General features: G+C 45.5%; 2 protein-coding genes across 11 annotated transcripts in view; one reads left to right on the top strand and one right to left on the bottom strand.

Annotated features, from left to right (window-relative positions):
• Positions 1–9,200, bottom strand: part of MAEA (macrophage erythroblast attacher, E3 ubiquitin ligase) — a 44,822-nt gene extending 35,622 nt beyond the window's left edge. The window contains exons 1-2 of one of the 6 annotated variants that reach the window (XM_072335919.1): positions 9,018–9,035; positions 2,127–2,221 (exon numbers count right to left, since the gene is read on the bottom strand). Coding sequence is in view for 2 of the 6 variants with exons in the window: in XM_072335916.1 (XP_072192017.1) it covers positions 8,864–8,932 (69 nt within the window). In the remaining 4 variants the exon portion in view is untranslated. Of the gene's footprint in view, positions 1–2,126; positions 2,222–8,125; positions 8,435–8,863 lie in introns of those variants that run through there. The other 5 variants (XM_072335918.1, XM_072335917.1, XM_072335916.1 and 2 more) reach the window with 5 other exon arrangements.
• A 551-nt stretch (positions 9,201–9,751) lies between these two features.
• The window catches only part of CTBP1 (C-terminal binding protein 1), a 207,180-nt gene continuing 201,332 nt past the window's right edge, over positions 9,752–15,599 (top strand). The window contains exon 1 of one of the 5 annotated variants that reach the window (XM_072333999.1): positions 9,752–9,810. The gene's annotated coding sequence lies outside the window, so the exon portion shown is untranslated. Of the gene's footprint in view, positions 9,940–14,056; positions 14,478–15,599 lie in introns of those variants that run through there. The other 4 variants (XM_072334001.1, XM_072334008.1, XM_072334000.1 and 1 more) reach the window with 4 other exon arrangements.

Below are 15,599 nucleotides of genomic sequence, written 5' to 3'. Positions count from 1 at the left end.
TAAGCAAAAATTTACTAATCCCAAATGGTCTCTTAAGACAACCTGGGCAAGAGGTGGGAGTTTAAACACCACAGGTTATCATCCATGAGCACTATTGGTCGTTCCTGACCTGCAGAATTTCAGCAGTGCAACATCCTGAAGTGAGGAATTTCACTGTTTCATTTGGCATCTACCAGCCTCATTTGAAACCATTTGGTCCTTTTGGAACAGAAAAGCACATTCACCATTCCCCACGACCCTCATAGTGTCTCTTGAGGCTGAAGAGGCTCTCCATTCTTTGAGGACAGCCTTCCATATGTCTACTCATCCTTGCCCTTCTGAGGACATTTTCCAGCTTTACTACATCTCTCTTCAAGGTGAGGCAAGGAAGAAAGTTGTACTGAAGATGACACTGTGCATTTTTACCACTGCAAAAATCAGTCTCTCCATTTTATTCCCTTTCTCAACACTTAACTTTATTTTCCTGACTGTTCCCAGAACATTCACTATGACCCTTAAATCTCACTAAGCAATAATGAAGACTTCAGAGTCTGTTATTTTACACATAAAACTAGGACTGCTTTTCCTTGCACAGTCTCAAACAACCGCAGCACACATTCACCTACATACAATTTCATTTATTTTAATACTTCTACCATCTCTCTTATCCAATGCTTCACACCTACTTTGCGCCTATAATGCTGTAATTACCTCTGTATCATCAAGGAAATGGAATCAACTCACTACTTGTTCTCTGTTCCAAGCTGTTCAAGTCAAATATCAGCAGTACTAGCAGAGACTCTAGCAGAACACTAATATTAACCTTATTCTATGCGAGGCTGACTACTAAACCTTGATGTTCATTCCCTCTCTTCTGCCCAATTACCCACCACCCAGTTAGGAGCTTCTTTCAAGAGTTCCTGATAAGCAATATTCACAAAAAGCATTCTATTATACTAATTAGCAAGTTAGTATAATTTGCCCTTGACCCCAACTTCTACCTTGATTTTTAAAAGATCACAGAAGTCCAGGATTTTTGCATGGGCTGACTCTCATTTTTAGGCCCTATTTACTAATGTACTTAGTACCTGTTTGATTAGGAAGAATAGCTTCTGTTCATCAATAAGCTGCTGGTTGGAAGGGGAAATCAGTTACAATTACAATAATTTCCATAGGGAAGCACAATGACTGAAATGCATCCTTCTACTTTGTCCCAGCTATCCTAAAAAAAGCCACTTTTTCCTGAACTATTGAGGTGTTGAGCTGCATTTATTAGAGAATTTCTAGAAAGCCGTGGGCACAGGATTGTATGGAAAAAAAATCTAAGTCAGAGCAAAGACGAGCCTTTATCCTCCCTCAAGTCTTGAGCTCCAGTTCTCTGCTCACAGACTGAATTCCTTCTTCACTTGAACTGATTGAAGTCTGAAGAGTTGCGCATAACAGGAGAAACTAAAACCAACCAATCTGTCTGGCCAGAACATGAAGAAAAAAAATGTTTCTATTCCACAGTGATTGCATATAAAAACTACTTCAATTACAGCTATCATTTAATTATTGGAAATTACACAGCAAGAATGACACTTCAATAAACGTCATCACAATTGAAGGAAGAATTATGTGGAAGCACTTCCAAAGGGAGGAGTGGAAGCCGTTAATCATTCTCTAGCCTCCAGCCAACAGATCCTCTCAGGTTTATTTTCTAAATATACACAAAAAACAACTGTTTTTCCATAGAAAAAGGTGAGCGCAGACAACATCTTTACTTAGGCTTAAAATTTTTGTAAAAGAATAACCCGTTCCCCCTCTATTTGATGGAAAGGTAATCAGGTCCAGCCTGATAGCAGTACTAACTCATGCAGAGAACTTTAGCTATAAACCCCAACGTTAGTGATGCCTGCATGAATCATCCTCTTTTCACACTAAGGCCTCCCAGCTGAAAGCAAGTAAAACTTCTGGCCACAAAGAGTGGATTGTTTGAGTACAGAAATACCTACATAGCGTATCTCTTCCAGGGAATCCAGCCCTGGGAAGAAAGGAATTTGCAATGGATTTTTACAACTCTTTTTTTTAGGTACATCAAGTCAGGTAACTAGTGGGAAGAACAAAAATGGGAAGATTTAAGAAAAATAAAATAAAAGGAGTCCTACCAGGTTAGACGGGGGAAACCATTACAGAGCTATGCCCTCCTTTCAAGGGTCAGAAAAATGATGTGCTTCCTCTTAACTGTGTTAGCTTACAGTACCTGCAAAGCACCAGAGAGCTGTATGAATTTACACGTCTAAGTCAACCCAACAGAAGATTCTCTGTGGTATAAACAAGCTTTTTCAAATGCAATATATATTGTGCTTGTATATGAAATTAAGCCTAACTATAGACAAGTAGGGAAAAGAAAGCACAGCTGATTAAATGATCTCAAACTAATACAGAAGCAAAACCAACTTAGTCCTACTTTATGCGAGGGAAAAGAGGAAGAACAGGAACACAGAAGATGAAAGGAGAATTATGTCCTAAAGTTTGAAAATAAGCAACATCAAGAGGAGGTAAACAGAGCAAGGAAGTACTTTTGAGCTTTAAGATGCTTCCTTGATACCAAATTGCTCACCTTCAACAACAAAAATTATTACACATGGCGCCACTTCAAACGTGAAGCAGAGAACAATAAACTGTATCAAGTTCCCAGACAAGCCAACAGCACATAAGCATTTATATGCAGAATCACTGAAATCCTTAATGTTTATTTTTTATTTCTTCCTCTAGCTCTCAGATAATTCTAGAGCTGAATTGGCATCATTATTTCTCACTCAACTCATCCAAAATGTAAATTATATCATCACTCATTCACAGAATGAATTATTCTGATTCATAGCCCTTATCAATCCCTCATAGTGATATTTCTTTCTGTTTCCAGGCAAAATTAGAAAATTAAAAGAAAATTAAAAGAAAGGAGAAGCAGCATATACCCCAAATGAGAGGCTCAGAATAATGGCTGGGTTTAGGCTGAATTAGGTACAAGTGTGAATATGAATTCTTAAAGAGACACAGATCAAGAGAGAAAAAATAATTTCACAAGCCTTAAACGCAGCTGTAGATCATTTGGATTTTTTAGAAATATTCTTAAAAACTTTTTTAAGTATAAAATCAAATAGTTCTCCTTAGTTAAAAAGGTCAAAGAAAACATCACCACAATATTTGAAGCTGCTACTTCAATAGAGTACAGAATTAACAGCAAAAGATCTTAGGCTGTTCATCTGCTACACATTTATTAAAAAGAAGCAATTATCCCAAATATTATCCATTCATATAAACTGCCAGTAATGCATATTAGTAAGTGTTCATTAATAGATGTAAGCAGCTTTTGAGTAGCATCTCCAGTAAGTTTAACCAAGGGCTTTACAAAGCCACCATATGGTCAGACAGAACTGACTTGAATCCCAATGCAAGGTTGACAGCCATGTTAAGAGTTCTGCCTCCAGACACACTATGGGCACAGAGGACTTCTCACAACACTGGCTTACAGCTGCTACCTTCAACTCACACCTTGGAGGAACGTTGTTTGCTCTCCTCCTTTTAGGAGAAGAAATGAAGCATTCCTTCCCACCCAAAGCAGCAGCCAACTGGACAAGATCACACAGCAAGTCTGCACTCTAAGAAAGACCCTTCCTTTGTTTAAGTCCTTCTTTATCCTCTAAATGTTTGTTCATTTTACTCACAGCATCAGCTCTTTAAATAAAAGTTGTCACCCTCCTCCTCCACATTTGCACAGCCATGAGCCTTTAGGCTGGGGATCCTGGCTTTGGTCTGACTGCTCCCAAAATAACCAACTCCAACTGAAGTGACAGCATTGCACCTAACATGCAATTAAGGATTATTGGCTCAGCAGACATCTATCAGGAAATATGAACAACCAAAGGTCTACTCAATAAGATTACTTGTATTACTTCAGTGCTCCCTGCAGCTTACACCTCAAGGCAATGCCCAGAGTGCTCACAATCAAAGCTGAGGTGAAGCGAGCGTAGGATGTGAAACAGTTCTATTATTGGGTGTCATGATAAAGATATCTTGACAATAAAGCCTTACTTCATTTAAATAGGCAATAACATATGTCAGATTGGATTAGGTAGCCATTGATACAGCATATTTCACATTCTGTATGAGCAAATACTTCTGTAGGCTGGGCTGTTCACTATGGGAGACCAAACAGATAATGCAGGCAGTTTCTGAAGCTTACAAGGATTGATGGATTTTGCTAGCAAGCCCTTTTAGAAGACACACACCTGCCACAACTGCTTCCCTAAGCTTAAGGGCTCTAAGGCGCACCATCACACTGCTTAACACAGGAACTACTGAAATGAAAGATAGAAGAGGTTCAAAGAAAAGAGAATTGGCACTGGGTAGTTCCCAACACCCAGCAAAGGTTCCATTCCTACTACAGAAAGAGTCTTCTTACCATGACAGTTTGCAGCAACAAACCAAAACAAGATGACATCTCTAGCTCATGGCTCCTTTCTGCCTTAACTGTTTTCCTCCTGCACTGATCACTTGCAAATGCATTTTACAGGGAGTGGGCAGGGGTGGAAAAGAGACCGAATCCCACAGGAACCAACTCCTACCCCCACTGCTTTCCAATGTTAAACTCCCCCTGCAGTCCCAATACCAGAAGCACACTGAGCCAAGTGCAGCAGAGCAGCAGCGCAAGGCGTCACGCCTGTTTGCTGGCATGCAAGCATGATGTGTTGAAACAGGAAGTGCATGGTTCAGCAACATACTAATGCTTGGTATGGATATTTAATGCGTGCTGAGTGAGTCAGAGCAGCCACTTTGAAGACTGATGTAGTGTGAGATACAAGCACTCGCACCAAGTCAGCACAGAGCTCACTGACTGCTGTAGCCAGCTTCAGTCTTCCACCTGAGGAGCGTTTCAGTTACTGATCAACAAGCAGCAAGGAATTTGTTGTGCAGATACACTGAAAGTGCACCAGGCATTCCAGCTGTACTACTTCAGCCCTTTCTCACTGAGCAACTTCTGCTGTGGCACATTCAAAGCTTGACATTGCACTGATGGATACTTCTGTCAAAATACAAAGCCATGGTTAAAAAAAATAAATTCTAATCAAGCAAATAAAGGTGGAAATAGACTTTCCTGCTTCAGCAGGAAAAAAAAAGGGTTGATCAGAGTAAACTGCCATCTTCACTCAAGATTCTACATGGGTTCAAGTGCACCTTCACAGTCCACAGAAGATATAAGACTTGAAAAGCTGCTCATATGCCAGATGGTCATGCTGCTGCTCAGAGGGATCTCAACAGGCTGGAGAAAAGGACAAACAGAACTCAGTGCAGTCCAGAGGGAAACACCAAGTCCTGCATTTGGGAACAAACAACCGCAGGCAGCAGTACCTATTGGAGACACACGGGTTGGAAAGCAGCTTTGCAGAGTAGAACCTGGAGGTCAGCGTAGGCAAGCTGACTGTGCAACATTAAGAGGCCTTTGGAGCAAAGAAGGCCAATGGCACTAAGTCAAGAAGAGCATGGCCAGCAGGGCAAGGAAGGCAAGCCTTCCCTTCCACATGAATTATGCTCATCTCGAGTGCTGTAACCCCTTCTGGGCCTCCACTATAGGAGGAACACAGCAGTGTGCACAAAGGCCACAGATTACCAACAGGTTGGAGCATCTCCCACATGAAGAGAGGCTGAGAGAACAAGGATTGCTTAGCCTTGAAAAGAAAAGGCTCCAGGTAAATCAAATCCATGTGCATTAACACTTGATGGGGACAGGAAAGAAGATGGAGACAGACTACACCTCATTGGTAAGGCAAGAGACAGAGACAACAGGCACAAAATGGAAGACAGAACAACTCCATGTAAGCCTTTTTTCTTACATTCATAACAGAGGTCAAGCATCAGACCAGGTTTGCCCATGAAGGCTGGAAGCTTCATCTTGGAGATTTTCAAGACCAGGCAACACATGCCCTGAGCAACCCACTCTGCCTCCGCTTTGAGCTCAGCTGGCTGGAGTGACGCTGTGAACTCAGGACAGAATCAACATATACTTCCCAGTCCTGTTATCTGTTCCCCTATTAAAAGATCAGGTAGACACGGTATTTCCTTGAGAAATTAACATCTTATTAAATCTGGTGCCAGTATTCCCCTAACACAGCTGCCAACAAAAGAAGCCAATCAGCAGCATCGAGGTGATGCTCAAGAATTCCATGCTCCCACAGCTCTCATTTTGATCAGCTGTTTTTAAAAGCAGCTAGCTTTAAAAAAAACCCACATCTAACCCTCAACTGCTGCCAGTGAACAACCCAGACAAGAATATTTTGACACATGACCATCCCCTTCTTTAAGATGGAAGATCCCACAGTTTTAGGGTCCTACTCCATTTTGCTTTGCTAGGTCAGTTTAACAACTACTCTCGCTGCTGAGGATACAGATGAATTATCGAGCTTCTTGTCATCGCTTGTTTATTAGCGTTTCAGCAAAGAACCACAATAACAATGTTCACATTCATCCCTTTTTAAATCACCAGCCTTCACGTTATATCCCTCAGACGAAGGCTGCAAAACTCTTGATCAGCAGGCTTCCCTCCCCCCCCTTCAGATTCCACAGCACTTTGAATGAGGAATAGCTGGCGGCCTTCTTGTCCTTGACAAGGAGGAGGCATGCCGAGGAAATACTCGAGCATTATTTTGTGTGCTTAAATAACTTCTCTAGGTTCATCTGAAGAAGTCAATTTACTCCTCCTGAGCCGAACTGCTGAAGAACAGCTGAAGCATTTCCACTCCTGCAGCAGCCACAATCCAGCAGTGGCAAAGGGACGTCCCTCTGCAGTTTTAAGCATTCTTTCACATGGAAGGCACCGTGTAGAACATACAGTAAACGCAGAGCTATTACACAACCACTGCCTAGTGATGTCGGCATGAGGAAGCTAGAGGGAGAAAACAGGAAGGATATAAATACAAGCCTATAATCTTTTATGTTTTCCTCACATCAGGGGAAAAAAAAATCGACAATGTCTGAAACTCCAAGAGAAATATCTCAAGCCACTGTGCTGGTGCTCATAATTAAAAGCACAAATGGCCGTGTATCATTTCACAAACCTGGAAATCAAATCCCCGCAGAGGCTCAGTCCAGTGGAAACTTTCAGCCACCTGCCTCCAAGTAAGCAAAGTGGAATTTGCAGTCAACGTATTTCAACAGACTTGAACCTTCTGTGATCGTCTCTCCCTGTTGATTCTTCGCCTTCACCACTAAAGTGTTTCGATACGCGGCTCCCAGTCAACAGCATTTAAGAGGACATACAGAAAAGCTTTGAGCAGACATTACTGTGGCAGGTTTTTTAAGCAAGAAAACGCTATTAAAGATTAGAGAAACAACTCAGCAGTTGAATGGGTGCTGGGAAGAATCAATAAACAACAACCTCCCCAGGAAATTTAAAGGGCGTCTCAGCCACTATTCAGCTTCCCAACATCACAAACAACATTCCATTCTTCAATGTATATTTTTGTTCCGATTTTTCAGGGAAAAAGCAGGCTTGGGGAAATGTAAGAATTAGTCCAAAACATTCTCCAGCTTTTAAATGGCTGGCACCTTGACAACTCATCTTAAGTCACAACCAAGAAAACAAGAACTCCCTGATCTTTGCTGCCAGTAATTTTTCAGGAATGTAACAGGCAGAGCTGTGATAACAACTGGAATAAGTCTGAAACGCAGTTGTAAAATGATCTTCTTAACTTTAAGGGCCTTCACATTGCTGTGGCTGTGGAAAGTGCTAGAGTGCTCTCTAAATGCATTTCAGAGTTCAGGACTGATAGTGTCAGGGAAAACAATGATGGGAAGATGATTTTGCATGTAGAACAAAAAGGAATCAAGATTTGGTTCTTCTGTTTCTTGGAACTAAATGAAAAGCTGGGAGGGTGGGGAATGAGGACATGCACAGGAAGAACACGGCCAAAAAGCCTGCAAAACAAACAGTGCTCAAAGCACACGGTACTGACTGTGTGAAAGTGCAGCATGATCTCAGCATCACAAAGTTTAGCTGCAAACCACCTCCTGGACATGAAAAGCTGCTGATGCACTGTCCTGGGAGATGCCCAAATCAACGTTCTGCACCACAGCTCCTTCTCCCAACACCCTCCCACAGCCGTACCTATTAACGCAGTCCACCTCCTGTACACACCACCAGACTCCAAACAAAGGTTCCCACCGATTCCTACGAGCATCACCCTTCCAGCTCAACAACCTCTGAGGCGATGACCTCAGTGCTCAGCCCTGGCTCCTTCAGTCCCTTCACCACACCGAGCCACCATCCTTCAGACCGACACAGCGCCTTCAGGAACACTCCACGCTCTCAGCACAGCTTTGCCTAACCATTATGACTTCGTGCATATATCACACGGGCCTTCTTTTTTCCCCAACATTCGCTCCTTTTTTGTGCGCTTTCCATCCTCAGGGAGGCAAGGGACCCTATTCTCCCACCCCCCTCCCCTCAGCATCCCCTCACACTACCGGGCATCTCGCAGCACCCACAGCCCCCCCCAGCCCTCAGCCCGGCCTGCCCCCACCCCAGCCCTGCCTCCTCCCCACCCCGCAGCGCTCGGGGCCTGCCCCTTCCCCTCAGTTCGCAGAGCAGCGCTGTATTCCAGGCACGTCTCACTCCTCGCAGCGAGAAGTGGAGGAGGAGAAGAAGCCACGGTGGCTCCAGCCGGGAGACAAGCGGAGGGCGACCGCGGAGGGCTCCACACACACGGCGAGTCCGCCGCGGTACTCCGGGAAGGCGAAAGGGAACCGTGGAAGCCCCGTTACGGCAAGAGCCCTCCGCTCCCCTCAGCGCTCCCGGAACGGGACGCGGACGACTCTACCCCTCTCCTACGTGCTGGGCACCCACCTTGAGAGTGGGGTACTCTTGCACCTTCAAAGTCATTGAGAGCTGAGCAGCTGATTCCTGCACCGCCATCTTGGATCGGGCACCAGCCTCCCTCCTCCTCCTCCTCCTCCTCCTCCCCCGCCCTCCCCAGCGCGGAGCGGAGGCAGCTACCTACAGCGCGCGCGGCATGCCGGGCAATAAAGGCCTTCCTCCGCCCCATCACTCATAGAGACGGCGCGAACCAACGCCGCTCGCTCCTGCCCGCCCACACCGCTCCCCCCCCGCCGCCGCGCCGTGGTACGCTCTGCAGAACGGCGGTAGCGGAAGAGCAATAGCGGGGCGAGAGGCACCGACCAATGAAGGCGGTCCTTTCACACGCTCCGTTTATGCGCTTTGATACCGCCTTCGAGCTTGAGATGCCGCTCTTGATTGGATGGCGCTGGGGGAGAAGGGCGGGGCCGCCTGGAAACGCGGACAAATCAAATGTCCGAGTTAAGGATTACGGCACAGGGATAGGCGGGATGTTTGGAGGTGGTGGGCAGCGAACCGCCCACTCCGAGTAAGATAGGCGTTCTCCTCGCCCAATCAAGATCTCGCATTGATGAAAGTAGGCGGGACCTAAAAGTAAATTTTGCCGGTGACTTGAAACGGCCGTTTTAACACTCTCTCGAGGTGTCCGGGAAGGGGAGGGGAGGGACGAGGGGCGGAGCCCGGCAGGGGCGGGTATTGACAGGCAGGAGCCCGGCCCAATGATGTTCCGCCACTCAGCTGACGGACGGGAAGCCGAGCGAATGGGATGCGCGGCCGGGGATAGCGGGCGGAGCAGCGTGCCCGTAGTGTGGCTCTGTGCATATTGGCCGGCAGGGAAGGGAGGGGGGCCGCCCTTAGTAAGTTCCGTGGGGAGGAGAGAGCGAGTGAGAGGCAGTGAGGCGGAGGCGGCGGGAAGAGATTTAAATAGCGGAGACAGCGTGAGTCCCCTTCCCCTCAGTTCCCTCAGCCCGGCTCAGCCTCCCCATTCCCAACCCGTTGCTGTAAGGGGGGCGACCCGGAGCTCACGGCTTGAGGGGAGGCCCCGAGCCCGGCGCCCAGTTTTACCGGTGAGGGCCGGGAGCGGCTGCCTCAGTTGTCGCCTTTCCCCGGGGCAGGGTTGGGAGAGGGCGGCTCCGGCCGTTGGCTGCGCTGCGGCCGTTGAAGCCCTCGGGAGTCGCCTCTTGAGCCCGGGCTGCGCCGGGACTTTGCAGCGGGTTTGGGCTTCGGGTGGTCCCTCCCGGTGGGTTTCCCCTCAGCGCTCCGTATGGGGCTGTTCTGCTTCCACGGGGCTTTGCCAACTTTCTAGAGCGGTCCCAATGAGGAGCGGCGGTTACTCGAGCGCACGGAGCGTGCTGGGATGGTGCCGTGGCACCGGGGGGGGCGACCCTGGTTGTGTGACGGGGTGAAGGCGCTGCTACCATAGCGGTTTTCTGCTCGGGAGCGGCTACGGGCTCTGCACCTCCTCGGTGTCCCCGGCACAGCCTGCAGTCCGGGCACGGTGCTCCTTGAGGCACCCCTGAGGTCTGCAGCCGGTGTAAAGCTGATGGCTGCGTGTGTCGGGACGACGTTGTCGTGTTTGCAACTCGCTTTCCTAAACTCTGCGGTTCTGAGATTTCCAGTCTGCGAGAAAACGGGCTGCTCTGAAAGTAATGCCTCCTGTAATACCGTGCTGGCCCACGACATCAGAGGCGGATGTTGGTGGGATGGCAGGAGGGGGGTCGAACCTTCCCACCAGTATCCCGTTACAGTTCGTTACCGTGTGACAGATGGCAGCAGAGGGGCACTCTGACAAAATGGCGTCGGACATGATAGCGTGCATGTAGCAAAGGTGTGTCAACGCATTCCTCTGCAGAAAAAATGGGCACCCGTTGGCATTCACTGATGCTCGCTGTACGTTTACATAGACCAAACAGTGGGTGTGAGCACTCGCTGCCTCTCTGTGTTGCATTTCAGCACTTGCAACAGTGCTTCACCTCTGCTGGTGCAGATTTTTGAGCATGTTGTACAATCTCTTATTCATATGTGGCAGAAATCCATGGCTGATGGTGATGTCTGCACTGAAACGCAGTTTTGTAGCTGAAAACCTGTGCTATCAAACAGCGTTATCGTTCTCTTTGTATCTGTTGTAGTTTCTATAGTAATAACTTGGAGGCATTACTTTTGGAGTGACCAATGTTCATCTACGAAAGCAAGTTTCTAGGCTTGAAAGAGTGAGCTGCTTTTCACAAGTGTTTGTTGTTTAGAATGTTTGGTCGCGTTCTTCGTTTCCAACAGCCGTGGGCCTGGCTGCATCTTCCTCACATATAGGCTGGTGGTAATGAAAAGGAGAGGTGTGAAGTTGTGTTGCTGTGTGTTAAATTCTCTTCGGCTTTTGACTGCAAACTGTTTGCTCGTGTTCACTCTCAGCTCCCCCGATGTTGACCATAATCAGCAAATGCATGCCTGAATGTAACATGCCAAGCCCACACCAGGTGCAGAGTCTTTGTTTAAAAGGTTTATTAGTAAATCCATTTGTAGTTGTTACACCTGGGATTAACGCTCATGTCCAGGCATGATCTTGAGGCCAGATTCTGCAGGAGGGTTGGTGTAAGGATGGGGCTGCCTCCAGGAAGGCTCTGTGCAGGGAATGGTTTATGAGAGCTTGTTGAACTGAGAACTTAAGCACGGTTGGTGCTGAATTTACAAGCATAATGCTGTGGCATTCTTCCTGTTGTTCCAGTTTGCTTTAAATATTCTGTAAGCTAATATTTACAAGGAAATCTGCTGTTTAATATTCTATATCATTGATGTTACTGAACAGCTTAAACTGGCCGTGCTTTTAACTCCTCAGATACATACAGGCACTGAAGAAGGGAGTCTTCCTATGTAATTTGCCTAGTTGTGTATATATTTGTCCAAAAAGTGTAATTCATGCAGATTTTTCACGTGTAATGTCCTTAGCGGTCCTTTTTGTTAATATAGTAGTTGATGTAACACAAATGTTCTGTGGGTAAAGGCTGTGTGCTCTGGCTGTACCTGCCTTTAAGCTTGGGAATTACTGGTGATGCTTTGTCAGGCATTAGTAGCCAAAGTTAAAGGGCTTGCTTAATGGAACAGATGGCCAAGTAACCATCATGTCAGAGAAAACAGCATGTATTCCGTGTATTCTTAGTTTAACACAAGAGGGAGCATGTCTAATCTTTAACCTTTAAATATTGCAACTTCGGAGAGGAAGCTTTAATTGTTGAGTGTCAACTAATTTATGTTCTAGGCTCCATGTGCAAATATTGATACAACCTATTCATATTTCTGGCATGTTTTCAACTTTAGGTTGCAGCTGTTGCTTTATAATACAAATGCTGGCCCGGTAAATGTGGAGATGAGAACTAAGCTAATGATCTTTTGAACTTGTTAAAAATCTGTCGTTTCCTGCTGAATTTAACAAAATATTTATGGTTGTTTCTATTCGTGGGTAGGGTTATTCATATACAGAGGTTGTACTTTGTTCTTTAATATTAGGTTAATAAATGTCTTCTGCTTAACCTACCATACAGAGTTATCAAGCCCAGGTTTAATTTAATTAAGTTCAGTTTAATTGCCAGTATGGCTTTGCTTTTACAGGTCTTGTAAGTTCTATTACTCTGTTCACAGATAGGAAACACAACTTTGGATCCATTAGGAAGGCTCACATACTGCGTCTTGTTTGTTTTTCTTTGTCCCCTAGTGGTGTAAATGGAATGAAAATCCGTTTCCATTTTGTATTTCTTGCCATTGTCCAGTTGAATCATAATCTGTTAATGCTTGTTCTCCTTTAGCATCTTATCAGTGTATTTAGTCACTAGTTACAATTAAGCAGAGCACACGGAATCCTCCAGCCTTCTTTGAAGATGTCTTAAAGGCATTTCCAGTTGTTTTCCACTTTGCTTTGGATTGACAGCCTCCATGACACACATCAAGGTGGCAGAAGGAAATCTGTATCTCAGTCTTTTCTGTCTTTGGCACACAAAGCTGTTGTAGAGATTGGGTGTAAGGATTAGGTAGGAGGGGGTGTTGCCACACAGGCAAGGAAGGGCTGTCTTTCCCCTGTATAGATGGATAGTTATGGTGCTGTCCAGGTTATAATGTGGAAGCAGAAGCTTCTGCAAAGTTATTCTGGTCAGTTAAGATGTGTATGAGATATTGAGGACCTCACCTTTCACGTTAATCTTCTCTCTGAAGAATGGAAGTTTAAATTTATTATTATTATTATTATTTTTAGCCTTTACTGCATACATAACAAGGTGTCAATATAGAAATAGCTTGCCTTCAAAATATGCCCAGTGGCTCATTAGTGTCAGTAGGACAGAAGTGTGAGCTGACTGATGCTATTTGCAGATACCTTGAGGTATTCAAGAGTTGTTACGGTTTGTAGGAGATCTATGAGGATTTGGGAAATAAGTTCCTGGAGTGTTTTGAGAGCATCTTGTTGGGAAAATCGTGGCTTTGTTGAGTTATTCAATGCAACAAAGCGTTCATAAGGGGCTGCTCCTCATAGATGGATACAGTTTCTTTTCATGTAATAGATACAAAACAGAACTGCAGAGTCAGAAATGCGCTGAGAACCTTCTTTCCATGAACAAATGTTGATCTGCTGTATTTTGGGAGGATAAATGAGCCCTCCTGTATCAGTCTGAAGGGGCAAAATGTACACTTGGGTTTCTTGCCTAAAAGTCTTTGTCTGTTTTGCATTTTTACATTAACTGCGCTGTTTTAGTGTAAAAGAAATGACTGATGTGCAGATCAAATGCGTTGTTTTCTTATTTTAGCATGACTGTGAGGACATTTGGCTTATCAGAGGAAGATGCAGGTGTGCTCAGCAAGCAGCTCAGGTTCCAACATTGCCGGATGGATGGGAGCTGAACCTTCAGCGGAGGCTGTGGGCAGCCCAGCAGTGTGAGCAGGCCATGAGAATTAGCAGGGATGGAGGAATTATTCCATGCTTACACAAAGCAAATTTCAGGTGTCAAAGGATTTGTGAATTTACTTTGATTTTTATATATATGTATATAGATAGATAGACAGACAGAAGGGGCCAAAATACACAATGTAGATAAAATGCTTGTGAAATGTCATTTTTCAAAGAGCCCTGTTTACATTAAAAAACAACACCACCACCACTTGGGATGTGCTGCAGTGATGAAAGTGCTCAGCCTGCTGCGCTCCTGTAACTTTGTGAGTGATGTGAATGGGTGGGTTCGGATGCACAGGGGAGGGGGCTCGCCTTGAAACCCCCGTTGTAACCGTGAGCACTTTTGTCGCTGCTCTGAGTCGCAGCCCCTGAGAAGTGGGGGGGCTGAGGAAGAAAGTGCTGACACAGCCCTAACTACAGAGTAGTGCCCTTCGTGCTGCTGCAGTGATTGTCCAGGCTGCGTTGTCTGCTTTCCTGTCATTGTGCCTCGCGTTGCTTTAATTCAGGGCATTTTTTAACTTTGTGAAAGTTTGCCATTATTTAAAGCCCGGAGCGGGTGGGAAGAGCAGAGCAACGAGGCTGGAGGAGCGGGGACTTGTTCATCTCAGCCTGATCTTGTCAGTAACAGCCGAGCAGAGGGAGAGGGAGAGCAACTCCGGCTGGGGCAGCGCTCCAAAGGTTTGTCTGTTGTTTTTCTGCCGAAATTCCGCCTCGGTAGCGAAGCGTTCGGTATGCGGAGCGTTGCTCGCGATCCTCGGGTTCCGTAGTTGCGAATATGTGTGCGTTTCGGGGGCTGTTTGCCAGAGAGAAGCTTTTCCTGCGTGTGTGTGTGTGTGTGTCGGGGAGAGCGAATGTGTGTTACGGTCGGGAAACGCTGAAGAAGAAGAAACCCTGTTGGTTCTCCATGCAAATGACCGCTTTGGTTGTAACAAAAGCCTTGATGTTGGGCTTGGAAAAATGATCTGACAGTGTAACAACCCCAGGCCACTTTCGCCATGTTTTTGTTTATTCATGTTTCATTCCGTTTGCCGTCGCTATCGCCCAGATGTTCCCGATTTCCCCGTTTTTACACCGTTGTGCCTTTTTGGAGTTAGCAAGGAAATGTGTGCAAGAATGTTAACAAAACGGCGAGGTGTTGCAGATGTTTATAGTTTAGTTCTTGCGCTCGCCGATCCTGGCAGAGGGATACCGTGCATATGAAGGAACGTAAGAAGCATCTGCTTTAACTGCCGAGCTTGTAATTTCCAAATGTGCCCATTGTAACTTGAATATTCGCATAAACAGATGAAGTGAGCACGTTCCCGGTGCGGTGGGGCCGGTCCAGAGCTCGTTTGTTTCCTAGGGAGGGGAAAAAAAAAACACAAGGCAGCGAGTAAGAACGAGGAAAGGAATATCTGTGACACAACATGTATGCTCCTAGATAAACTCCTGCCATCTCGGAGTGCCTTTAAATATTTGAACAGCTTCTGTTAAGTCAAATAAAATCGGTTACCATGAGAGACAAAAAAGTGTAATGGAATAGTTGGGCACACAGATGAAAACCTGAATGTAAAATTGCTTCAGAACCATTCCAAGAATTGAATTAGGCTGAAAATCTTTTTAATAACAGTCATAGTAACACGTTTAAACGTTGGAGCTTCTGAGATCCTGGAAAACAACACAGTACAGAAACAGCAGAGGTGGCTGGCATGTTCTCTTGCGGTTGCATAAATTGAGATGTAATCATCTACTACTGATACTAAAATCAATCTGTTTTTAGGATTTGATGCTTGTTGAACGTATCAAGGCATACATAAATAA

Source organism: Excalfactoria chinensis, chromosome 4, assembly GCF_039878825.1.
Source record: "Excalfactoria chinensis isolate bCotChi1 chromosome 4, bCotChi1.hap2, whole genome shotgun sequence".
Lineage (NCBI taxonomy): Eukaryota > Metazoa > Chordata > Aves > Galliformes > Phasianidae > Excalfactoria > Excalfactoria chinensis.
Note: the sequence above shows the minus strand (reverse complement) of the source record. Positions and strands in the feature narration are given on the sequence as shown.